Source organism: Lontra canadensis, unplaced genomic scaffold (genome assembly GCF_010015895.1).
Source record: "Lontra canadensis isolate GAN:19392208 unplaced genomic scaffold, GSC_riverotter_1.0 scaffold237, whole genome shotgun sequence".
Classification (NCBI taxonomy): Eukaryota; Metazoa; Chordata; class Mammalia; order Carnivora; family Mustelidae; genus Lontra; species Lontra canadensis.
Genome location: NW_022631231.1, coordinates 323,219 through 349,301, shown reverse-complemented (window position 1 = coordinate 349,301; position 26,083 = coordinate 323,219). Strand labels below are relative to the sequence as shown.

The window sequence follows — 26,083 nt, the reverse complement described above, 5'->3', positions numbered from 1 at the left end:
AAAAGCATTTCCATGACAGATCACACTCCAGTCTGAGTGAAGGGGAACGTGAGCATCATTTCTTCTGCGGGATGGCTGCTTTCTGCTGTGTTCGAGCATGTTTTGTTTAGTGGCTATTCCTTGGTTGTACAAAATACTAACATTCTTGGAAAATTGCGTATGAACCTAACACTACTTTCCTTGTGCGGACATAATGCCAGGGCTGTACAAGCTAGTTCATGTTACAGTGATGCATTCTGTATCCAGACAGACTGTTCTAGGGCTCAGTAGCCTCACCCCTGGGCAGTGAGCTCAGGGACAGAGGTGATGAATAAGGCTCCACCCCTGTCCTCAAGATCCACCTCATGATCTTGTGTGAGACAGGGAGGTGAATGAGCACAGAAAGCCGTAATACCCGTCACACCGTAAATCTCGTGAACTTTCCTATCAGGTGAATCAAAGGCTGTGGAAAGAGAGGAAAGAATATGTCTGGGGGTGGGGGGCAAGGAGGCAAAAGCTTGTGGGAGTAGAATTGGCAGGATTTCACCAGGTGAAGACAGAGGGCAAAAAGAAGAGAATGAGCAAAGGCTTGGGAGCCAGGAAGCATAGGACATATTTGGGGGATTGGTATAGTTTGGGGGTTCCACTTTGGAGCTGGAGCTGGTGAGGAACATAAGGGAACAGTAGGACAAGGTTGAAATAGAGGTTGGCCTCTGAATGTCAGAGGCCTTGAGAGGGATGGGAGCACCATCAAAGAATTTTGAGCAGGTAAATGATAGACTTAGAGCTGTCCCGTCAGAATGTCCTTTTGGCAGGTTATGCTGGGTGATGGTGCTGGGGAGAAGGATCCCATTAAGAGATATGGCAGTAGTCCCTGTGAGAGATGTGAGGGCCTGAGCTGCACGGTGACGATGCTGACCCATGGTGGCAGTGGGACGTTCAGGGAGGGCATGATATGAGACATCTTACAGCAGAATCTCAAGGGTTGATCTCCTGAGTGGATGGATGGTCTAGTACCATCCAGTACCTCTTTAGTACTTAAGTACCTCTCCAGTAATGACTGACGTTTACTATATCATAATGATAGCTAGCATGGAGCATAATTCTGGGATGTTGGAGAGCTCATGCTGAGAGCTGGCAGGGGCTAGGGTGCACCTGGGTTCTGGGATGGGTTGATACTGAAGTGTGGGGAAAGCGTGTGTTTTGGGTTACCACTGGGCGATCTCTGCCAGCTCTGGGAGGGGCCATGATGTTCCGTATTTTGAGACCTGCCCGGAGCCGCAGTCCTTGCTCATGTTCTGACCATAGAACCACACATTTTTAAATTTTGGAAGACCTTAGAAATCATCTTTAAATCCCTTGCTGTATGGAACACTAGGGCCCAGAAAGGTCAAGTGTGTATCCAGAGTAGGTCAGAGGCTAACCCTGGAATAGAACCTAGGACTGTCACTCACTAATTTTTAGAAAACCTCTGAAGTAATGGCTGTGTGTTAGCATTTTCCAGAGAAACGGAACCGATAGAAGATAAAAGGAGATTTATTATGAGGAATTGGCTCATACATTTATGAAGGCTGAGAAGCCCCACTACCTGTCGCCTATAAGCTGGAGGCCTAGGAAAGATGGTGGTGTGATTTGGCAATTTGCTCTGAAGGTCTGAGAATGAGGGGGAGTCTATGATGTAAATCCTAGTTCGAGGATGGGAAAAGATGAGAGCTTGAGCAGTGGGGCAGAAAAAAGGGGCAAATTCCTCTTTCCTCCACTTTTTTTTTTTTTTTTTTTGGTCTTTGCCCACCCACACTGGAAAAGGCAATCTACTTAGCCCAGTTCAAATGCTAATCTCATCTAGAAACACCCTCAGGGGCACACACACAAACACTCCACCAGAAATCCGGGCGGGCATTCCCTGATGATCTCAGGTTGACACAAAGGCAGATTTGCTACCCTGTGCTTTTTGGAATTGTTGATCATGGTACTTTGTTCTTACAGAGTATTTTCTAACTTTTCAAAGTTTTAATTTACCTGTTTCTTTTTTGACCTTCATTTGACCTCACTGGTAAACAAACATTGTTCCTTTCACAGGTGAGCAAATGCAGGTATGACAGCAAATGACCTTCCCTATCCCATGGGGAATTAAAGGAAGATCCAGGACTAGAGAGCCTAGGTTTCTTACCATGCGTCCCTTCTCTTTCCCACAGTTGGATTATAAATTCTGTGGCTGTGCTAAATCACTGGTTCTCAAAGTGTGGTCCCGGACCAATAGCTTCAGAATCACTTGGGAGCTTCCTCGAAAAGCAAATTCTTGAACCCTGCACCAGAGCAATGAAGTAGGAACCCAGAGAGCCAAGGTCCAGGATTCTGTGTCTTAATAATTTCTCCAGATGATTCTCCATAGTCGTCAGAAAACCACTGTGGTAGGTACCTGGGTGGCTCAGTGGGTTAAGCCTCTGCGTTTGGCTCAGGTCATGATCTCAGGGTCCTGGGATTGAGTCCCGCATCTGGCTCCCTGCTCAGGGGGAAGCCCGCTTCTCCCTCTCCCCCTGCCTGCCGCTCCCCCTGCTTGTGCTCTCTCTCTGTCCCTCTGTGTGTGTGTGTGTGTGTGTGTGTGTGTGTCAAATAAATAATTTAAAAGAAAAAAGAAAGAAAACCACTGTGGTAACAAGACAGAATCTGTTTGGCATCTGTGATTTCACCACCTTCTGCTTGTATATCCAAGTCATCAGAGAACAGGAGGGATGGTATTAAGTTAAAACTGACCATAAAAATTAGTACATCTGTCTTTTTCTCTTCCATTTCCTACCCACCCCACCCCGCAGTCCCTTCCTCTGTCATCCTATCAACCAAGGACACTGTGGTAACTTTTCATTTAAAGTGTCCTCTGTTCCTTACACAACTGCCACAGTTTGTCATGAGCTTTCATTCATTCAACCCACATTACTTGACACTTAAAAAGCACAGGGAAACTAAAATCAAAAGAAAAGAACAAGGAGGGAGGGAGATGGTTGAATAGATAGATAAATACTGTTACATTTCTTTTAAAAAAGTCACATGCTCAGGTAAGACCAGTGTTCTTTACTGACTTAGAGAAGTGTGAAAAGATGCTATTTTAAAGAGAAAATTCCAGGGGCGCCTGGGTGGCTCAGTGGGCTAAAGCCTCTGCCTTTGGCTCAGGTCATGATCTCAGGGTCCTGGGATCGAGCCCCACTGCTCAGCAGGGAGCCTGCTTCCTCCTCTCCCTCTGCCTACTTGTGATCTGTCAAATAAATAAATAAAATCTTAAAAAAAAATTCCATTTTCTCAACATCTGCAAATTTCTAGAAACTATATTGAAATCTTTTTGAAACTTTTTCTCCACCAGGCCTCATAATAGTCTTGTGAAAGAGGTGGTAGTATCCTCATTTAAAAAAAAAAAAAAAAGTGAGGAAACTAAAGTTTCAGGAAGTCAAGTAACTTCCCCGAATGTCACATAGCTAGTAAATCATGAAGGAAGTGTTCACATTCTACCTTTTCTATATCCTAAATTCATAAGCTCCCTGTCACATCATTCGCATTATTTCTTAGGCATCTTTCTTTTCTGTGTGCCTTTTTCATCCTAAAGCTAAGGAATTTTGTCAGTGGATGTGTGATATCCCACCACTTGAACAGGCTTGCTGCAAACAGCATGTGGGCATTTCGGATTCATCAGTGCCTAGTGCTGTTCTGAAACCCAAATCCATTTTATGACTCACTTTGAAAGCATCTCCGTAAAATCAAGTGTGAATTAAAAATTATATCCAATCTTCAGGCCTTTTTCTTATTTTTTTTTTTGTTGGAATCAGTCCAACTGTTCAAAAAAAAAAAAAAAAAAAAAGAATGAAACTTAGGAATGCCCGACCTCTAGTGGAAACACTGCAAACTTCTTGTGGTTTTGCTGGAGGGCTTCTCCAGACCACCTCCTTGCCATGTTTAAAATGGAATTCTGGAATTTCTGACCTGAAAGCTCCTCTCGTGATAAGACTTGGGTTTGTGCACAAAGATCGTTTTTGTCACTACCTTAAAAATGGGGTTTCTGCATCTCAAATTCACACTACACTTGGCTTTGAGTCTTTTAATGACCTTTCTCAAGCACACACCATCTCTTAAAAAGAATTCTTATTATTTAGTCTTTTCCCCACTTACCTATAAATCCTAATCTGACTGGATTTTTTGGAAGGGCCACTGTATGAATATGAGTGTCTGTATTGAATCCATTGTGTCTCAGCTTGCCTTTGGGACAGTTGATAGCTTTGGAAACTGTACACTTCTATCCGAACTGTGTAACCTTTGGTTTCGGGAACTGAGCTATAATCGTGCCCGTCACCACAGGTCTTACTGCTTGGCTGCCAAGTCGGCCCCACAGCAGATACTCACTGCCCCACATATGTGCTCCCAAGTGAGGAGAGGCATGTGCCAAGAGCCCTCAAGGATTCTCGGTTGATTACACAATTGCTTTGTCCAAGCTTAAGATTAAAGTAGAGGACCAAAATCAGCCACTTTCTCATGGGTAGAGAGAGATAGAGGATGTGAAAAAAGAAACTGGAAGAAATCTAGCCCCCCAAACCCAGATCTTTTTCATTCGAAGCAAAATGAACAAGTGGGAGGTTGCAGGCGTTAATGAATCCCCCAGACGTGAGGAATGAGAGATGTCCTCTGTTTCCTGAATCTCAAATACTGTCATGTTTCCAAAAGTTTCATCAAAGTTGTGTCTTTCTTGATTTGGAGAACAGGTAACCTCAGCTCTTAAAGATTTTAGAGAATTACTGGGACGACAAACCCCCTCCTTTGTCTTGCCAGTTTTGTCTTTCCTGAATCCATGCAATTAAACTGTCTGCCGTGAAATTGAGGGACGGAGCAGACAGTCTCAATTTTTAAAAGCATTTCAATATTGCTAGTTTAAAACACATATGTATCCTTGGAGATTATGTATCAGTCCCGAGTGGGGACTGGGGACCCATATTTTCCACAAACTCCTGGTTAGGGATCCACCTATGGAGTGGAGAGAGCCCTGGATTGAGGATAAGGACTTGAGATTCATTCCTAGCACCTGTGGCAGGTGTCCTGCTGTGTCACTTTGGCCTTTTGGGCTTCAGCAACCTGCTCTATCCCATAACAGTATATAACCTTGAAAGTCTGTTCTGGTTCTAGTCATCGGTGATCCATTTATACTGCTAAAACTTTGTCTCCAGGAGTCCAAGAGTTACTGAAATGGCAACCAATTCAAACAATAATCTTTAACACTACAAAGTTTAAAAAAAACAAACAAACCCTAATTTCTCCCTTAATAGCCACCATGTTAGTTCACAATGGCTAGAATATTGAATCGCCCTTTTCAGCCCCACACCGCTGACTCTTGCTCCATTTTTTGATTGTTGGAAAACAAGTAGAAGTAGAAGAAAAAAGCTATCTCTCCAAATATCACTTTCCCACTTCATCATTAAGAGATTCACTTTTTGACTTTCTCTTTGACTTTCCCTTCTTTATTGTGTAGGCACTGATTTAAAAACACTGAAACAATTTGACCCTCTTTCAAATTATCTACTCATGCTTTTAAACTGCAAATTTCAACCTCCGCACAAGGCTTTGACTGGTTGTTTTTAAAGTCTGGCTTCTTTTGATGTGAACGTTTTCCAGCTCGAACAATAAAGTATGTTTTTACCCAGATACTGAAAGTAATTATCAGGTAGACAATTGTGGCTCTGAAGTAGATTCTGCTCCTTATGAGTCTGTCACACTGTCAGTACTTTTATTCTGTGTCTGTTTTGCTTGGAAATATTCTTCCTTAAATTACAGGTATGGGTGTAGTTATACTAATGCAGACTTTGGTGTGGAACATTCTGATTTTATATAACAGGAAAACTTTTAAGACTTATTAACGGAGTTATTTTTTTAAATAGCAGATTTTTAGGATGTTGCTACTTTGTTGTTTGGAAACTTGATTGAGGGTATTAATATTTGAAATAAGATTTATTTAAATGAAGATACAGGCAATGTAGGCAAGGGGTCATCACTATTAATATATTAGGCATTACAGCAACAAGCCATATGGAAAATTGATTAATAACTATTAACTTGGCACTTAAAGATTAGTTATCTCCTAAGAATGATCTAAGTTTATTTTGCTGGTAGATAAAGAAAGAGGGCATGTTATCAATAACCCAGCCAGTGTAGGCATAACCAAGACCTCTAGGCTTATGGTATGTAGACGGCCCCTAACAGAACAGGCTTTACATTTCAAAACCTCTCTTGACCTTCCTGCCCAACCTGCAGCAAACCAATTAGTAACCTGGTAAGGAATCCAAATGACACAACTTCCCTTTCTTGAAGATTATTGAGGGTGATCAGATGAGATTTCACCTAATTTAGGCCAGAGAACCATGGAGATATTTTGTGCAATTATATTTACTGGTCACTTATCCGCCAAGAGCCTCAGTTCCCATGTCTGCACAATGCTTTTCCCAGAATGACTGCTGGGAAAAAATGAGAAAAAGACAGGCCATTCTCTGGAAGTTGCAAAACATACATGCGTATGGTACACATAGTGTAAATCGGTATTTGTTTTGATTTTATCGATTGAAGGGAGGTTCAAATATCAGTTTCCTTTTTATTAATAACCTGTTCTTAAATCTTTTAGGGTACTTATTTATTCGTAGAATAAGCATATAATAAGAACAGAATCCATTTTCAGAAAGAGGAGGGCCTTAACCTCATAACATCAAGGACTATTTCCTCTACCTTCTCTGTACCCCTTATTCCTGCCACCTGAAACTGTATTAGTGGAGCTGTGCTTTGCTAGCCTGTACCTTACAGCGAGGTCTTCAATATACTTTGCGAGTCAGTTGTCAATCACATTGCCTGCCCAGACAAAGCATCTTTTTAGTCTTGGCTGAACCTAGATGGAGCCTGTGAGCTCTTGAATTACCAACAGATTTTCTCCGGGAAACCAAAAGGCAAAGGTACTAGAGTCCCTGGGTGGTATCTTGAATTAAGCCCCCCCCACCCCCACCCCCCCGCCCCGCGGTGGGTTGCTTGTAATACAGTCTTATCAAATCTTACCCCTTGCTAAGCCTCTGTTTTCGGATTTTTGGAGGATGGGTCCCGGTGGCATGTGCTTGGTAGATGAATAGGGTATGGGCGCCATCTCCTGGCAGTTATTAGAAATTGCTTGGTAAGACAATCCATTTATTTATGGAGTTTTTTCTTGCTCATCAGAAGAATGCACTATTCTCATTTTTTAAAAAGCAGTCATTAGACTTTGATCTTAGAGCACACTGTAATTACATAGTAGCTTTTCTTCTAATCTCTGGCTGATTGTTGGCTAAAAACTGGTGCTTTGGAAAATGTCCTCGACTTAAATTATTCTTGGAGAATGAGAGATGCCTTTGTGTAAATACAGCATAGTGAGTTTATGGCCAGCTCATTAACAGGGTCCTAGCTTCCCCCTTCCATCTCTTCTGCGGATGTGATAAAGGATTCCTTTGCTTGCTGATAGAGTGGCTCTGGAGTCTTTCATTGTGTCTAGAAATGACAATGTCAAATTGACTCTATCAGTCTAAGCATAACACCCTGGCAGTTTTCATCCTGGAAGATTCTTATAAACTCCGTCTTTAGTCTCTACCATCTCTTCATTCAAGTGGCATCTGTTGAATTTCTGTTGTGTTAGCTTAGGAAATACACAGGTCTTCAGATGGAGGGATGCCGACAGGCCAACAAATCATTGATAACTGGTCCAAGCCCTACACTAAAGAAAGTGTGGACAAAGGTCATTGAACAGAGAGACTAAATAGGTCATTTGCAATTTTTTCCATACAACTTAGAGGCACAGAGGCAGAATAATCCCAGGTGGAGGCTGAAAGAGAAGGTTATTTTGGTTTGTGAATTTGGTTTGACCTTTTCCATATGAATAAGGCTGATACACTTGAACAAAGCTCCATTCTGAAGATTGGTTCCTGCAGTATACTGGAAAGCCAGGCTTTTTCTCCTCAAACCTTACTCCCCATTATTTTCTTTGTAGTTTGAGGAAGAAAGGCCTATTTCAAAATAACATATAAAGTTTCATCTCTCCAGAGGTTTCCAGAATTAGAAGAGGTTTTAGTGTGTCCTTTGGGAAATGAGAATTGGAGTATCAACAGAGCAGTAAATGAATAGGCAGGGTATGAACTGCAAATGCAGTGGAAAACAGGCTTGTCGAGTGAAGAAAGGTGATGAACTCGGAGAGTTATGCTCAGATGCAGTTTTATAAGCCACATATCCTAGATCTGTACCTTGATTGTGAGAAAGAACAAGGAATTTTCATTGGCTTATGCTTCTGTTCTCATGGACACATCTGACGTGTTATGATTTCACCCAGAATTATCAGAGATGAGCCTGTCTAGCACTGCTGCACACACACGCACGTACACACACACCACTCCAGAAACCAGAACTGCCTCAGTATAGTGCTGAGAAGCACGGGGAAGGGAATAGAGCCTTTGTAACAGAGGAGAGAGAAAAGCCAATAAAGTGTTTGTTATTGAGCTAACGAGCAGAGTGATCTTGGGAGACCCTCTGGGAAGTTGTATAGAACCCATTTTAGAGTTGTCCCAGCAGGTATGGGGAAGCTGGGACATTTACTTATGGATTCGTGGCCTCCAGTGGGTGAGGACGGCCACCGGGGGTGTCCAACCTTGTGCATTAAGTCCCAGGGACTTTCTGGTCATGCCAGAGTTGATCTGGCACTCAGACAAAGGAGAAGACTCCCTGGCCGAGGAGGGAAGCTGCCAGCTTGCGGGAAACTGCCTCCTGCAGCCGAGAGAGTGGGCAGGGTGTCGACAGTGTCTGCTGCTTGCGTGCACATGAGCACGCACACCACACACTCGTCTATTACACGTGTCAGAAGAGAGATAAAATGAAGTGAAGTCAGTAAAAGTAAGGAATTTTTATTAATTTTATTTAGATAGGAGAATGGGTGGTTGCAGTTTTAAAAAGGTCTTTGGGTCTTTACTTTTGAAAATTTCAAACATACACAAGAGTAGAGATAATAAAACAACAAATCACCATGTAGCCAACACCCAGCTTCAACAATTATGATTGCCATCGCTGTTCCACTTATGCCCACTTCTTTTTTTTTTTTTTCCTGTCATAGTTTAAAGTAAATCCCATACCATTTCACCCATAAACACTTCAGGACTAACTGCCAAAGACCTTTTTTTTAATTTTTAAAGATTTTATTTATTTATTTGACAGAGATCACAAGTAGGCAGAGGCAGGCAGAGAGAGGGGAGGAAGCAGGCTCCCCTCGGAGCAGAGAGCTGATGTGGGGCTCGATCCCAGGACCCTGAGATCATGACCTGAGCCGAAGGCAGAGGATTTAACCCACTGAGCCACCCAGGTGCCCCAGTGTTGTATTTTCTTAGGCTACTGGGTCACAAGCAAGATACCATTTAGGCTCAGGGATACCAGATGGTTTTTGGTGTTTGTTTTTTTGGTAGGGGAGGGGGCTGTGTTTAGAGAAGGCACAGAATTCCTCATATTTCTTTCCCCCTGGCTCTCAGTGTGTCTGAGCTTAGTTTTACTCAGAGAAGAGGGGTGACTCTTATAGATACTGTGTCAGAGGAGAAGGATTTTCCTACTTCAGAACTCAGAGCTTACGGCTTTGTGGTTGTGATTTCCTTTGGTCATGACGCTCTCAGCGACTATCAATTGGGCTCCCCAATCTAGTCATAGAAATTTAGGGGATTTGACTTTAAAATGACGGCTTCCTGTTAGATTAAAATATGTAGGTTGGACTGTGCATCTAAATAGGTTGGAATGTTCTCAGAGTTTGTCCTGGGGTCCTCGAAGAATGCCATGGATGTTGTTGTGATGAAAACACTTGTGGGATACTCTCTGAAGATGGTCTAAGAGTTAAAGTGTGCAACACATACACGTGCGTGCACATGTAGCTAGGTGTCACAGCACTGGGTAGCTTTTCTTTTTTTTTTAGTCACTTTTAATCATGCCTTTCCTATGATCCATGACCCACTTTGCTCATATAACTCATTCCTCAGGGATGGCTAAAATCAGCTATTCATCTGCTTTGGAAATCATTTCATTCCAAAATAGAATCCATTTTATTTTTAGATAGAGAAATAAGCTTCCACTATTTCCTGTAGTGTCGTACATGGCAATTTTAAAGGCTTGAAGATATTAAATTGTTTGTTCTCTTAGAAGAGCACTCTTAGTGGTGGAAAGGAGCATAGGATAATGAAAAGACTATGGAATCAACTTGAATTTGGATCCCAGCTGGATTGTCATGACCACAACTTATTTGACTGTTATTTATCCTGATTTTCCTGTCTGTAAAATGGGGCCAATATCATGTACTTGAAGATGCCAAGAGCATTGGATGAGATAACAGATAAAACATTCTGCTTAGAGGCCCGGAGTGGATCAGTGGGTTAAGCCGCTGCCTTCGGCTCAGGTCATGATCTCAGAATCCTGGGATCGAGCCCCGCATCGGGCTCTCTGCTCAGCAGGGAGCCTGCTTCCTCCTCTCTCTCTGCCTGCCTCTCTGCCTGCTTGTGATCTCTGTCTGTCAAATAAATAAATAAAATCTTAAAAAAAAAAATTCTGCCTATGCCTTAATGCATCGTAGAGCTGATTCTGAGAGAGCTGTGCTTTGAAAATGTGCTCTATAAAGTCATTCCTTCCATTGCCCTTATGTTATTGCTAGTACTGTGCTCTCCCCCTTTTAACACTGGCAGAGGTCAGAGGATATGATCACAGCTGGGCTGCAGGTTAAAAACAGATGAATAAACTCGGTGAGAGACCATAGCAGCGTCGAGCATGATGTTCGCCTTGGATTTGTTCCGGCCACTGTTTCTGGGGCCCCCGTGGCATGGCCACAGGTGGGCTTTGGGACTCTGTCGTTGTCTGTCCTCAGTAGTAGCTTCCTCACATGTTTGTATTTTGGGTCTCCTGCTCCGCCCCCCAAGATTCTGATTGATCATCCCTTGGGACAGGAAATGCCCACTTTCCACTGGCAGCATTGTCAGAAAACTCTAAGATGGGTCTTTCACTGACATATGAGACAGAATATTTCTCTCTCTTTGTCTTCTGCTTCCTGGAATCCCACAGGTAAAGCCCATTTCTTTACCAGGGCAACTCATCAAATATTTGAAGGCAGATCCCGTGGCCTTCTCGAATGTTCTATTTTTCAGGCTTAATGATATGCACTCCTCTTCCTCTTCTATGTTTTGGCTAGGACCTTTATTTGTTTCCATAAGTGTTATTATCTTAGCTTATAATTATATGTTCATTAGTGTGTGATTATTTGATCAGTGTGAGAGTTGTTCACATGGCTCTTCAAATATTTCTGGCTCTCTACCTTCCCAGCCAGAGGTAGAATTGGACTTTCTCCTGTAAGGTGAGTGAGACCATGTGACTAGTTTGGGCCAGTGATTTATGAATGAAAATGATACCGGTGTCATTTTTAGGCCGGAAATGAAAATTACATGCTGAAAAGAGATTCTCCAGGGCTTTCTTTCTCTGCTCTAGAGTAACTGTGATGTTCTAGATAAGGCTTCCTCTATCCACCTGGGTCCTGGATTAAGAAAAGAAGAGCCCCCCCTCCCCCAGCCAACACCTGATGGTCACAAAGCCTGAATGAAAGAAGACTTTGTTGCTTTCTGCCACTGAGGCTTTAACTTTGTTACTCAACATTAACTACCTCTCTCCTGACTGATACAGTTATATCAGGCTTTCTCACTACATGATAAGCATTATGCAGTGGAGGCTGTGTGTTTCTCTTCACCAGCTAGCATAGTTCTGGCTCAGAAGAGACACTAAGACTGTGTGCTGCATGCATGAATAAATTAAACCTGAGTTTTGAATCCCATCGCCATCGTTTCTGCCAGTTCCTGAACTTGGCTTACTTCATCATTTCTCTTCTAAAATGTAGACAGCCCTCTCCCCCAATCCAACCCAGCTTTCCAGTTTCAGAGAAATTCAGTGGTTTTCATAGCATAGACGTCCTCAGAGGGAAAAGGTGTGCAAACCACCCCCATCGGGGATCACAGGCAGAGGCGAGGGGGCTACAGATGACTTGATTCTGAACGTCATCGCAAGCTTATTGCTTCTTTTGCAGATCAGGAGAAAGGTGATATGGTCATCACTAAGGCGTTTCTGTGTCCGTAGATAGCCATTTAATACCATATTGGCATTACACTTGCTTTCTAGTGGCTGTTGTTTTTCTCTCAAGGATGAGCCCTCTAAAGTGAAGACTCCTTATAAATTAGCAATGCGTAGCTTTCAGGCCCTGTTGCAGCTGGGAAGCTGGCAGGTGGGACTAATAAGATGTCCCTTTGGGTTTTGCCATTAAGTTCTGATTGGCAGAAACCATGAGTTTTTAAACTACCTTAAGAACTAGAAAAAAAAAAAAAGGCAAGACTTAGGAGATAGGGAAAATATATTGATAATGTATGTTGTATGGGGTGTGTGTGTGTGTGTGTGTGTGTGTGTGTGCGCGTGCTTAGAACCCTCTCTTTATTGGTTGCCAAGTAGGTATCAGAGCACATGCTGAGTAATTTAGTGTGCATTTTCTTGTCTTATCCCTGTGACCACCCCACTAAAATTCGTTGTCATTCCCCAACTTCATTCCCCAGTGGAGTCCCAGAGTGGGTTAATTATGTTGGTCATGGGTGGATCGGACTTGAACCTAGGCCTAACTCATGCTCATTATGTTCAAAATAGCTTAGTAGACTTTGACAAATCTCATCAATTTTTAGAACTTTAATTTTTTAAAAGAAAATAATGAAAAATTAAGCTTTTTTTTCCCACTCTGACTTTTGAATTATTACTAAGTGATCTTATAGATGTGCTGACAGTATTTCGTATTATATTGTGTGGCAAATTCTATGATCTCCAAGATAATGGTTATTGGGGCATTGGAGTTGATGGAAACCATTCATACACTCAACAAGCAGTTGCCTTCTGATCCCAAGATCTGTGTTAGTCACTGAGGTCATGAAACCTGACAACGGAAGCTTATGGATGATCGACTGTGACAGTATCTTCCATTTGCTGAGCTTCTGTGCCAATTAGTGTGTCGAACGCTTTATATTGTTACCCTATTCAGGAGGGAAAACAACCCTTGAGCAGGGCCCACTATTCAATATGCATAGAAAGTGCTAATGTAAGAATTCAGATCGAGGTCCTCCATGGGGGCCTGCAGGTTATTTACTCTGCAGAGCACTCCTTCAGAAGAAATAAGAAAGGGCTGAAATCCACCTGCCCTTTACTTGTCAAACTGTGCGCCATGCCACACGATGGCACTCATCAGAGGAAGCCTCTGGAGGCTAGCAGCAGCCTGGGTGCAGCTAGGGGAGAGAATACTCCGTTTGCTTCCCTTCCTCTAGCGTGTTTTGTACACCTTGCACGTGCTAGAGGCTTTAGACAGGTTTGGTTAAGTCTTCAGAATAAGTCTGTGGAATAGGTGTTGTTTGCTCTTCCAGTTTTAGAGGTGGTGGAGGAAGGGAAGAACATATGGGGAAAATGAACAAAGTATCTACCATGTGCTTAGGCATTTCCTGTCAACTCCAAGTGGGCAGTTTTATGGTTTGTTTGTTCGTTTGTTTTAAATATATGATGAATTGGGGCGCCTGGGTGGCTCAGTGGGTTAAGCTGCTGCCTTCGGCTCAGGTCATGATCTCAGGGTCCTGGGATCGAGTCCCGCATCGGGCTCTCTGCTCAGCAGGGAGCCTGCTTCCCTCTCTCTCTCTCTCTCTCTCTGCCTGCCTCTCTGTCTACTTGTGATCTCTCTCTGTCAAATCAATAAAAATAAAAAAAATCTTAAAAAAATGTTTAAAAAAATATATATATGATGAATTGGAAGCTCAAAGGTTAAATAACTTGTCTGGCTTACTTAATGACAAGGCCAGATTTAAACCCAAGCCTGTCTTACTCCAACGCTCTTGCACACATATCTGGGTAGAAACAAGGAAGGAACAAGCAAGAGAGACCATCTTGTGAAGAGTCATCTTTTGAATCAGACCCGTGACTATATGTATTTGGTCAATAGATCATTACCAGGGGTACCTGGGTGACTCATTTAGTTAAGGGGCTGCCTTTGGCTCAGGCTCAGGTAGTGATCTCAGCCTCCTGGAAATGGAGCCCCGCATCAGGCTCCCTGCTCAGCGGGGTGTCTGCCTGTTCCTCTCCCTCTGCCCGTTACCCCTGTTTGTGTGCTCTCTCTCTCTCTGCTCCCTCTCTGTCAAATAAATAGATCTCAAAAAAAAAAAAAAAGTGGGCCATTACCATATATGAGTTAATCAGTTTTCTAAAAGATTTAGATAACGTTACATGCAGTTGTCTCAGAAATTATGCCAAATAAAATGGGCTCTTTGCCTTAAGATTATTGCTGAAACTATTAATATTAATGATCACTCAGCAGGTTATTAAAAAAGCTGAGAACTTTGTTGGAGTCTTCCTTCTCTATTTCCTGTGTCTTACAGTCAATTTATTTTAGAATACTAATAGCTTCTTGCAAGACAGATAAGGTCTGTTCTCCTTATGATAACTGTGGATGCTCAGACCTGTGCTGCTGCTTGTCCAAGGTCACTCCACAGCTTTGACCAATGAAAGCACGAAGATGACACTTGGCCTTGAGACCCCCTGCTGGTTCCCTTTCAGACCGTTCTACATTTATGCCAAGTTAGGTTGTTGTCTTAAGGAAAGCAGTAGGTATATGCCATTCTGACTTTTGCAACAATTGTGGGAATAAGACAATGCTGTTAATCTCTCACTAGGGCTATGTGACTGTGAATGAGTTAGTTCTCCTTTCTCAACCTCAAATTTTTCACCTGCAAGGTGAGGGACTCCACATATATGGTTTCTGGCCACAAATGAAGAAAATACTAAAATCTTCCCCAAATAGGAGTCCTTAAAAAATCCCATTGATTTGGTGCCTTTCTTAGAAGGTGGCCATGCCTACTTCTCAAGATGTCAATAAGCTTGACAAAAATATTTCTTTCTTTGAAGTATAAATCAGTTTTTATAGGAAGGTTTTATATTATTTATTAACAACCAATAGACTGTTCCCCAAGAAGATATATCAGTCACAGAAGCACTTTGTCAGCATCGCTCTACCCCTGTTCCCTTCCTACTGTTGAGTTACCACTATAGTAAGGCACTGTCATTAGTGTGCCACATGAGTTTGGGTGGAAAAGATCACATTTTTTTAAAAGATTTTATTTATTATTTATTTCACAAATAGAGATCTCAAGTAGGCAGAGAGGCAGGCAGAGAGGGGGAAGCAGGCTCCCTGCTGAGCAGAGAGCCTGATGTAGGGCTCGATCCCAGGACCCTGGGATCATGACCTGAGCCGAAGGCAGAGGCTTTAAACCCACTGAGCGACCCAGGTGCCCCGAAAAGATAACATTTTTTAATGAAAAGAATATTGTCAAGATACTTCAGTCTTTTTTAATCTACATAAAAATCTTTGCTGAACATAGTCAAAGATACAGAGACAAGATTTATCTAATTCTGTAGCCTTAATAATGAGACATAAACATTTTAGCTCTTTGACCTATCTCCGCACCCCCAACATAGGTGACAGCTTTGTTTTGTTTTGTGTTTTTACAGAATTTGCACAAGTACCAATTTCCCGTGTCTACTTAATATTTATTAAATTACCTCCCGCACATACCTCCTGGAGAGAAGCTGTGAGTCTGGAAACCATACCTGATTCATGTGTGCTTAACAATCTGGCATTATGGGCTTGAGTGATGGCGGCTTGTAATTTGAATTTGGTTGGATGTGATAAAATTTTGTTCACCAGAATATAAGGGTGTCAGGACCAGAGTTCCATTTTTCACTTGATATTCTAAAGATAATCAGCAAAGGACTAAGTGGATGACATGGAAATCGTTCCTTAAACGTGACACAACAGTGTAAACAGAACCCAAGTCCCTCTGTCCCCTGCACCAGGGGAGGGACAATCACTGAGACATGGAGTGTGCAGCTAGGAAGAGGTCTCTTCAAGAGGCAGCCAGGTGAGGAGGTTGGAGAGCAAGCCTTAAATCCACCTCCCCAGGGAGGAGGGGAAATGGGGGAGAGTCCGGGATTTCTTTCTTTTTTTTTTTTTTAAGATTTTATTTATTTATTCGACAGAGAGAGATCACAAGCAGGCAGAGAGGCAGGCAGAGAGAGAGGGGGAAGCAGGTTCCCTGCTGAGCAGAGAGCCCGATGCAGGGCTAGATCCCAGGACCTGAGCTGAAGACAGAGGCTTAGCCCCCTGAGCCACTTCAGGTGCCAGGATTTCTAAAGGCAAGTGGAGAAGGTGCTGGGTAAAGGGGAGAGGAGCTATGGTATGTCAAGAGGGGACAGAGGGAGTTACTGAGCAGGGGAGTGTTAACTTCCTTTCTTTACACTGAAAGAGGAGGCCAGGGTCCTGACTGGTCTGGTTGGCTTTTTGATGAAATCTTGAGTCTCTGCAAAACAACAAAACTAACACTTGGTTATCTTGGTGTCAGGCAAGAATATTAGGCTACAGAAACGTGGTGGCAGACAGCATTCCTGAGAACAAGCAGATTTGGGTAAAAGAGTTGCCGCTTGGCTTATATGCCCTGTTAACTCATTAGTTACCGGTTTCACCAGTAATATTAAAGTCTTCTTAAGTAGAAACTTAATAAACTAAATAAAGCAAAATCGAAGAATCCATTACAGGAGGGGAGACTGGGAGGCAGTTTTGTGTTTTTAAGAGCAAACATATGCCCTTGCTTCCATGAAAAAGGAGAGACCCACCAGGGTAAGAAGCCATTTCTCAGGCTAGCAAGGTCATTGTTATATGTGATTCTTCCTTTTGTTCTCACTCATGGTTTTGGATAAATTGGTAATAGCTAAACAGCCAGTCGCTTGCTCTCACCCTCCTGTAATTACACAGAAATCCTTGGATCTGTTCTGAGAAGGCACTTGTTGGAACTGGTGCCTGTGTTCAGAGTATATGGTTGAATTTTTTTCTCTCCTCTGCCTTTTTCCCTCCAGCCCGTGGCTGTGTTTTAGTTGCGTGGCAACCCATCTGCCATGATAGCTGATGTCAGCTCATTTTCATTTAAACTTAGGCCAGAAAAGTTTTTCAAGAAGGGCATTTGAGTAGAATGCTGGGCAGGCTCTGGTTTGTGTTACCAAATCGTTGGTGAAACTGCAGACTAATGGGCTTCGGTGGCCTAAATGTAAATGTGGGTGTCACAGGGGATCAGCTTCCAGAAATACATGGCCTTAGGGACTTTCTTTCTACCTTTTAGGAACTTAGCAAAGAGCCTCAGTAATATTTTCTTTGCTGCGAAACTTCTTTCTGTCCTTTAAAGGAGTAAGTGTCCAAAATTAACCGAACTCCTGATAATGGAGTTTAGCCACATACTTTCATGACTTCCGAAAGGAGGGACGACATTTTAACTAGGTGCAAAAGTCACATCTGGGAGGAAAAAGAATATTTTATTACCAGCAGGAGTGTTCTAGTGTATATGCTAAGGAGTGAAAAACATGTTAAAACTTCTTTAATCCAGTAGAGGGCAGAAAGGAGTTTTAGCTTTTCTTACCTATGACTATTCAAACCAAAAGTGACAGTCCAAGGCAAAATTCAGCGGCATGTTTGTAAACAAATTCTACCCAGCCTGTTAATGCACAACTTATTCTGGTTGTCTAGACAAGTCCTTGCTAGTATGCTCAGAACCAGTTTGATTCTGTCTAGGACAAAATAGAATGTACAGAGTTTTGAATCATGGATACCTAAGAGGGAACAGTGGTTTGGTATCCAAATTATAATACCACTTCTAATTTATTCAGCTCTTACTTATTAATCATAACACATTTCAACATGGTTCCTATGTGTATTTATGGCACCAAGTGCTAGAATTTAAACATATTTGAATGAATGATGAATAAATTATTTCATTATCAAACATTTATCTTTGAAGGTAACTACCTGCCTGTGAACTTATAATATAGTGAAAATGATTTTCCCAACCTACCCTGGATTCTGAGAAACAAATCTTATCTGTTCATAGCTATAGCTAAAACTCTGAGTGGTAAGATTTGTTACATCATAAAGATGAGGTGAATACTGAAACATGACAGTTGAGAAATTAATCTTGGGTTTGGTGTTTACCATAACTTCCAATCCTTGGTTACTAAATTTGGTTTTTGAAAACCGCTTTTAAAAGGAAGATAAATTTTCCATGCTGACTTAAAGTGAAGGCTGTTTTTGCTTGGTTAGAATGTAGTGTCTTAGATTGGGTTCCTCAAGAAGCAGCCTTCGAATGGAGTTAGGATATTTATTTATTTATTTTAGAAGATTGATTTATTTATTTGAGAGAGAGAGAGAGAGAGAGAGCATGTTCGAGTTGGTGGTGGGGAGGGGCAGAGAGAGAAGGAAAGAGAATCTCAGACTCCGGGCTCCAGCCTACAACCCATGAGATCATGACCTGAGCCGAAATCAAGAGTTGGGCACTCAACCGACTGAGCCACCCAAGTGCCCCTAGGATATTTATTAAGAAGCCCCTCTAGGATCAGCCACTGTGGTAGAAAGTAGGGACCCAAAGCAGGATCAGGCAGAGGGAGAAGTCCAGTTTCTTTGCGGCCACAACCCCCCTGGGAACTCTGGATTTGAATAATTCTTCAGAGTATCCTAAACATTGTATTCTCACATTGATGTGTACCCCCCTACCCTCACCCCAAACACAGGACATCACTTTGGTTGAGCTGGCTCTTTGCAGCTAGTCCTTAAGGGATTACACTGACAGATTCCCAGCAGCTGAGACAGGAAGTCCTTTACTGGAAAGGGATCTGGGTGGCACAGCACAAGGCATGTGAGAAACAGCCTCAAAAGTCCAGTACGCTGGATTCTCTTTCTGACTAGTTGTGGATTCTTTATTTTTTTTTTTTTTTAAGATTTTATTTATTTATTTGACAGAGAGAGAGAGATCACAAGTAGGCAGAGAGGCAGGCAGAACCAGAGAGGGCAGCAGGCTCCCTGCTGAGCAGAGAGCCTGATGTGCGACTCGACCCCAGGACCCTGAGACAGTGACCTGAGCCGAAGGCAGAAGCTTAACCCAGGCAACCTAGTTGTGGATTCTTTAAAGTTGGATAACTTTTTGATTGCTTTAAGACAAAAGTGATAGCTTGCTGTATGTTTGTCTATCTATATGTAAGGAAATGGTACTAAGTATGAGTTTTTCATGGTTCGTATGGTTTGGAAAACAGGATTTGAAAGAATGAAAAGAACACATTTTTATTTCATTTGAGTATTAAATTCTGAAATATAATGGTAGCACAAACACACATACAAGGCTTATTGATTTGCACTGGAGTTGTCCTATGAATAATAAACTATGTTGATTAAAAGTAATTGCAGTGAATAAGGGAATTTTAGTTTGTGATAGTTCTTTGCAATCTTTGGAGAAAAGATTAAATTCAGTGTCAGAGCTGGCAGGGAGGGGACATTTGTACATCAAATTACATGTACATTTAGTCTAATTATTTCAGCTCTTCATGGGGAAGTCCCATTAATTCCATCTGTTTCTTCCTTTGCCATCCAGTCACAGCTCCGGCTGTATGGTACTGTTGCAGAGCCCAGTACATGCCTACTACAGATTTGAGACATGGTCTGCACTCTTAAAGAGCTCACATTAACATCCAAAAATTACATTTTTTATGTCACCACCAATCTTACCAGAAAACTAGACCATTTGGGAAGATATTAAGCTCCTGGTGCAAGAGATGAGTTTTCTTAAAATTCAGCTTTTTTTTTTTTTTTTTGAAATCTCCAGTTTTGTTTTGTTTTTTCCCCCATTGGCAATAAATATTTTAGTTGTTTTTGCAAAGACAGGCTAACTTTGTTCATTTTTTAATGAAAATGTCTACCAGATACCCAAGTCTGGATGCCCATAGTTGATCGGTTGTTCTTTAAAGTAAAAATGGTCTTCCATGAACAGAGCCACTAACTTAGCCCACAGCTCCAACACAGGCACTTTTCTTGAAGACAGCTCTTGTATTTCAGTATGAGGCAGAAGTGCTGTATGGTCACTTGCCATTTTGTTGCACATAACATTAGAAAGGTAGCTCTAGAGTTGGGATTTAAGAAAAATTAACCCATTTTTCTTTTCCATGAGGGATTTTTCTTCAGTGTGGCTGAACTTTTTTTTTTTTTTTTTTAAATGCTGGTACATGTCAGCAGTAAAGAGTCCAGTGATTGCCATTGTGGTTTGGTGCCACTGTCTTCACGAACGCCTAGCACTGTGACCCGCCATTTGTTTTCGTCCCATCAAGAGTCAGTTCAAGTGTCAAGACAGCAAACAAGGCAAATAATGTATTAGCGTTATTATGGGGAGAGTTGTGATCTCACTACCCCCTTGCAGTGTCTCACATTCAGTGCCCATAGCCCACACTGAGAATCCCTGGCATAGAGGAAGGTTTAAGCAGGAAGAACCTAAAGGTGGGAGGCTGCATGGGCAAGAGATAGAAGAGCCTGGCTTTATATGAGGGCAGCAGAGATGGAGAACAGGGAAGGAATGAGAAATGTCGCAGTGGTTATACAGATGAAATCTGGCAGTAGAAGCCAACAAAGACTCAAAGCTTACTGAGGTGTTCAGCCTAAGTGACCTAGTGGATGGCAATGCCACTAACCAAGGTGATGACTGGGGGAAGAAGAGCCCCAGTTTATAATTTAAAAAGATACTGCTGGAGCACCTGGGTGGCTCAGTGCATTAAAGCCTCTGCCTTTGGCTCGGGTCATGATCTCAGGGTCCTGGGATCAAGCCCCGCATCGGGCTTTCTGCTCAGCAGGGAGCCTACTCCCCTTCCTTTCTCTCTGCCTGCCTCTCTGCCTACTTGTGGTCTCTGTCAAATAAATAAATAAAATCTTTAAAAAAAATAAAAAATTAAAAAAAAATTAAAAGATACGGCTCTTGCCACAAGAGAAAAAAGGATCATAATTCTCCCACTTGGTAAAGGACACATTCTGTCACCGACGAGCAAGAACAAAGTATGCTGCTGGCTGGACCCGTGCAACAGGCCAAGATCTGGTTTTGTACTTCTAACAAACAGTGGGTCTTAGAAACTCAGCGTGTTCTGTGCTGATGCAAAGGACCCTGGTGTCTGTGTTTCCTCTAATAGTGTTTTCTTTTTCTGTTTGTAGGAATGGTGCAAAAGCTGGACCAAAAACTTCCAGTGGCCAATGAGTACCTGTTGCTCTCTGGGGGAGTCCGGGAAGGCGTGGTGGACCTGGACTTAGATGAGCTTAATGTGTATGCCCGAGGGACAGACTATGACATGGACTTCACTCTTCTGGTGCCAGCCCTTAAGCTACATGACCGTAATCAGCCTGTGACACTCGATATGCGCCACTCAGCCCTGTGCCACTCTTGGCTGAGCCTCCGGCTCTTTGATGAGGGGACAATCAGTAAGTGGAAAGACTGCTGCACCATCGTGGATCACATCAATGGTGCCACCAATTACTTCTTCTCCCCAACCAAAGTGGCCGACTGGTTCTATGACTCCATCAGCATTGTCCTGTCAGAGATCCAGAAGAAACCCCAGCGAGGGATGCCCAAGGTGGAAAAGGTAGAAAAGAACGGGACCATCATCTCCATCATCCTGGGCGTGGGGAGCAGTCGCATGCTGTATGATATTGTCCCCGTGGTCTCTTTCAAAGGCTGGCCCGCGGTGGCCCAGAGCTGGCTCATGGAGAACCACTTTTGGGATGGGAAGATCACCGAGGAAGAGGTCATCAGTGGGTTTTACTTGGTGCCTGCTTGCTCCTACAAGGGCAAGAAGGACAATGAGTGGCGGCTGTCCTTCGCCAGAAGCGAGGTACAGCTGAAGAAATGCATCTCTGGTAGCCTCATGCAGGCCTACCAGGCCTGCAAAGCCATCATCATTAAACTCCTGTCCCGGCCCAAGGCGATCAGCCCCTATCACCTGCGGAGCATGATGCTCTGGGCCTGTGACAGACTTCCTGCTAACTACTTGGCCCAAGAAGACTATGCAGCCCACTTTTTGCTGGGCCTCATTGATGACCTACAACACTGTCTGGTCAACAAGATGTGCCCCAATTATTTCATCCCTCAGTGCAACATGCTGGAGCACCTGTCGGAGGAGACCGTCATGCTCCACGCGCGGAAGCTCTCCTCCGTGCGCTCAGATCCTGCCGAGCACCTGCGCACCGCCATCGAGCACGTCAAGGCGGCCAACCGGCTGACGCTGGAGCTGCAGAGGCGGGGGAGCACCACCAGCATCCCCTCCCCGCAGTCCGATGGCGGGGACCCCAACCAGCCCGACGACCGTTTGGCCAAAAAACTGCAGCAGCTGGTGACTGAGAACCCGGGGAAGTCCATCTCTGTCTTTATTAACCCTGATGATGTCACGAGGCCCCATTTCAGAATTGATGATAAATTTTTCTGAGCATTCTGCTGCCTTTTTTCTTTTCTTTTTTTTCTTTTCCCAGGTTCTAAAACTCTCATAATGTGTAGTGTGGTTTGTGATGCTGACTTGCCGTTTTTTACATATCCAGCCTAGATTGGATCTGTTAAGAACACGTTTTAAGTTTCCTGGTTCTGCAGGATGGTGCAGGCTCTGAAACAGTATATTACTATTTCATACTCTGCCTCTGATTTCGTTGTTTACTCTTTGTAGTTATTGTCACATTGTTTTTGGTTCGGGTTTGTTTTGGGGTTTTTTGTTTGTTTTTTTAAGGAGAACTTGAGCCATAGATGAAATGCCCATGAATTCTCTTGTTTTTTTACTGTTTCATGCTTTGTGTAAATTTGTTAATGAGGGTAGGGCAACAGATACCTTTCTGATGCTTCAGGATGCTATTTTTTTTTGTCTTTTTTTTTTTTTTTGTAATTTTAATTTTTTTCAATGAGCTTTCATCACTACAGATATTTGAGAATCATCTGAACCTGGAAACTACCTGGTATGTTAGCTGGATTTATTTCTTTTGACCAGTGACCAGAGTAGTTTCCCTCTTTCCACCAAACAACGTAGACTTTGGAAGTGCTAATGCTACCAGTTGTGTTTTGGAGCAACTTCATTGAATGTAATTTTCCTCAGATCAGAACTTTGGATGGTTTGGAGGCTGTGTTTGACAACTTTCCAAACAGAATTAAGGTTTCCAAATGGCAGTTTTAGTGTGTGTAATTATTTGAAGCCTTATTTAAATCCTATTAAAGAACATACCATTATAATTGTTATTTGCACTAATGAAATCTTGGCCATTGTCAGAGTTTCCGATGTATGTGCTTCAATATAAATTGACATCCACTGTTGAAATGCTATCATTTATTTTTAATTTAGCCCATTTTTCTCAATCAATAGAATGATTCTTTGCATTTGTTTCATTCTCCTTTAATTGTGGGGTCCTGTTTTGCCCTCTTTGATATTCCTGGTTCCTGTCTCACTGAGAGAGGTTTGCAAAGCTTTACACCTGCTAAATGACCATCTGAAGCCGGAGAAAATGTATACTTGATAGAGTAGTTGTCTTTGTATGTACTGCTTTGGGGGTTATAGAGGTAAGCTTTTTTTGTAAAGTCTCTTTGCTTCTACTGGGAGTTGTGGGGAAAACTGGCAGAAAGAATTTATAATCTCCAACAGAAGATAGCATGCCTATTCAAAAGCAGGTGTTTCTACAGAGCAGGAACGAGGACATATCTGTGGGTGGTAGCTTCGTGTGGAGGTGTCTTATCTTCATGAATGAAGTCGTTTGCCATGTTTAGGTGCCGCAAGGCATTGGCTCCTTGTTCTGGTATGGACTCATGGCAAACTGTGGTGTTTGAGAGGTCAGGGGCCCTGCTGATGTCTCAAAGGATGACCATGATATCTACTATTGGAAAGGTCAAGCAACATTTTGGATTTGATCTCGAATGTCCAGACTCACAGGTTGGATTTTGGCCAATTGAAATCTGGCATATGCGGTCTTGGGTTTTTGCATGGGAATTAATGTAATGCTTATAACTGAAAATGAAGTCATTCAACCATCTAAGTCAAACACAAAATAATAAACATACTGGCCTTGGAATTTTGTTGTTGTTGCTGTTGGTAGTTTGTGGTCCAGAAACTATTTTCTTATTAGTGAAACCAATAATCATTTTCAGTAAATACAACGCTGGGTTTGCTGTTGTCTTTCAGTAGCATCCAGTATTATTTGTGGTGAACCTCCAGTATTCCTTTGTCCATTTCCCCAGTTTTCCTCCTAGTATCTACCTATCCTCCACATGATCTATGTCCTTCTCATGAAATGACTCCCTTCCCAGAGATGTGGTATGAACTGATTGACATAACCATTTCCTTAGCCACAGTGATTAGCTAGGGATTCATCATAAAACATGAGCTGTTCCAATCATGACGTGCTCAGGATTCTGGCTTGGAATGCTGGGGAAGATGCAGGCCTCTGGATGTGGAAGACGAAGCACTTGGCCTCTGTCACCCTGAGATCTATCTTGACTGGAGCCAGCGCGAGGATGAAACTGACATTGTGTGATACTCTGGAGAGAAGAGAAAGAAATCCATGAGCCATCAGACACTGTCACACCCCTCCTTTCTCCCGCCACCCCACACTGAATTTTCTTATTAAATGAGTCAACATTTATTTCTTTTAGCCAGTTTAAATTTGGTCCAACTCACCAAAATATTTAAACTGACATACCAAACTATTTCAGTTGCTGTGTGTCTCTTTTCTTTCTGTGGATAGGTATCAGGAATGTCTATATAATTTATCTAAACACTGATTTATGCTATCTGATTTAATTAAGTCCAAAGAGTATCACAGCCTCTGTAACTAATAAATATGCATCTGGTAGAGACTGTTAAAATTCATTATACTTTGACCATTGTGTACACTTCCTTGATTAAAAGAAACTGTTATCAACCACTAAAGTAGCAAGCATATTCAAAGGCATTGGTTCCCTTTAATGTCCCTATAAACCGCCATAACTGTGCTTTGAATTGGCCTCTCAAATACAATTAACAACATCTACAATATTTTAGATGCTGTGTTTGCAGACACAATTTCATTCCAGGTGTGATAAAAACCTAGTTTCAGTGATCCCTTTGGCATGTTTTTCTTTTTGCTATGTCTAGTCCTAGTAAGAACACTTTCTCCAAGGTATTGGTTAAACGTCATTAAAAAAAAAAAAAAGTCCAGTAATTTTTTTTTTTTAATTAGAGAGAAAGGGGAGGGGCAGAGGGAGAGTGACAGATCATGACCTGAGCTAAAATCAAGGGTCAGACGCTTAACCAACTGAGCCACCCAAGTGCCCCCTAAGATCTAGTAATTTTTTTTTAAGATTTTTATTTATTTATTTGACAGAGATCACAAGTAGGCAGAGAGGCAGGCAGAGAGAGAGAAAGGAAAGGAGGCTCCCTGCTGAACAGAGAGCCCCATGTGGGGCTCGATCCCAGGACCCTGGGATCATGACCTGAGCTGAAGGCAGAGGCTTTAACCCACTTAGCCACCCAGGTGCCCCGAGATCTAGTAATTTTAAAACTTAAATATTTTTTAGTTTCTGGAATTTTCCATCAGCACCATAAATCTAGGACTTAGGTCAGACATTGTTGAAGAATGGATAGAAATGGAATGTAGTCAGGTACCCTTTCTTGTCTGAAACTTAGTAAATCATTGAATTACTAACCTACTCTCCTTCTGAAGCCCAGAGGATTGGTTAAAATCACTTCTGTTTCAAGTACAATAGAAAATGCATTAAGACGAGTCATAACTTCAACATAGCTTATAACTGATTTTTTTGGTTGTGGGAATTTACAAGCTGAAACTCAATAGTGTTTTAATTCCCTAATGAGATCTGGTTTCACATATTCCCAAAGTAGGTTATTTTCTAAACTTTGCCTTTCTCATTTGAACATGGATGATCCAAAGATGCAAGTAAGGGTTGGTTTCAGAGTGGAAGGAGCCAATTAGGATCAGAAATTATAAAAATAATACCCCTGAAATTACTATACAGAATTATTCCGGAGAAAGGAGTGGCGGGTACATGTGGCTAATTTTACTTTCAGGTGGGGATGTGGGGAAGCAGTGGGGAGGCTCCTGGGGCTAGTTGAAGAGCTCCGAGTGACTTCTGTACCA

General features: G+C 42.4%; 1 protein-coding gene across 3 annotated transcripts in view; it reads left to right on the top strand.

Moving 5' to 3' along the window:
* LOC116862374 (protein MB21D2) overlaps positions 1–22,689 on the top strand; it is a 109,530-nt gene extending 86,841 nt beyond the window's left edge. For all 3 annotated transcript variants that reach the window (XM_032849652.1, XM_032849654.1, XM_032849653.1), the window contains exon 2: positions 21,143–22,689. In XM_032849652.1, coding sequence (XP_032705543.1) covers positions 21,143–22,407 — 1,265 coding nt within the window. In that variant the 3' untranslated portion in view covers positions 22,408–22,689. The remainder of the gene's footprint in view (positions 1–21,142) is intronic.
* The last annotated feature ends 3,394 nt before the right edge of the window (positions 22,690–26,083 follow it).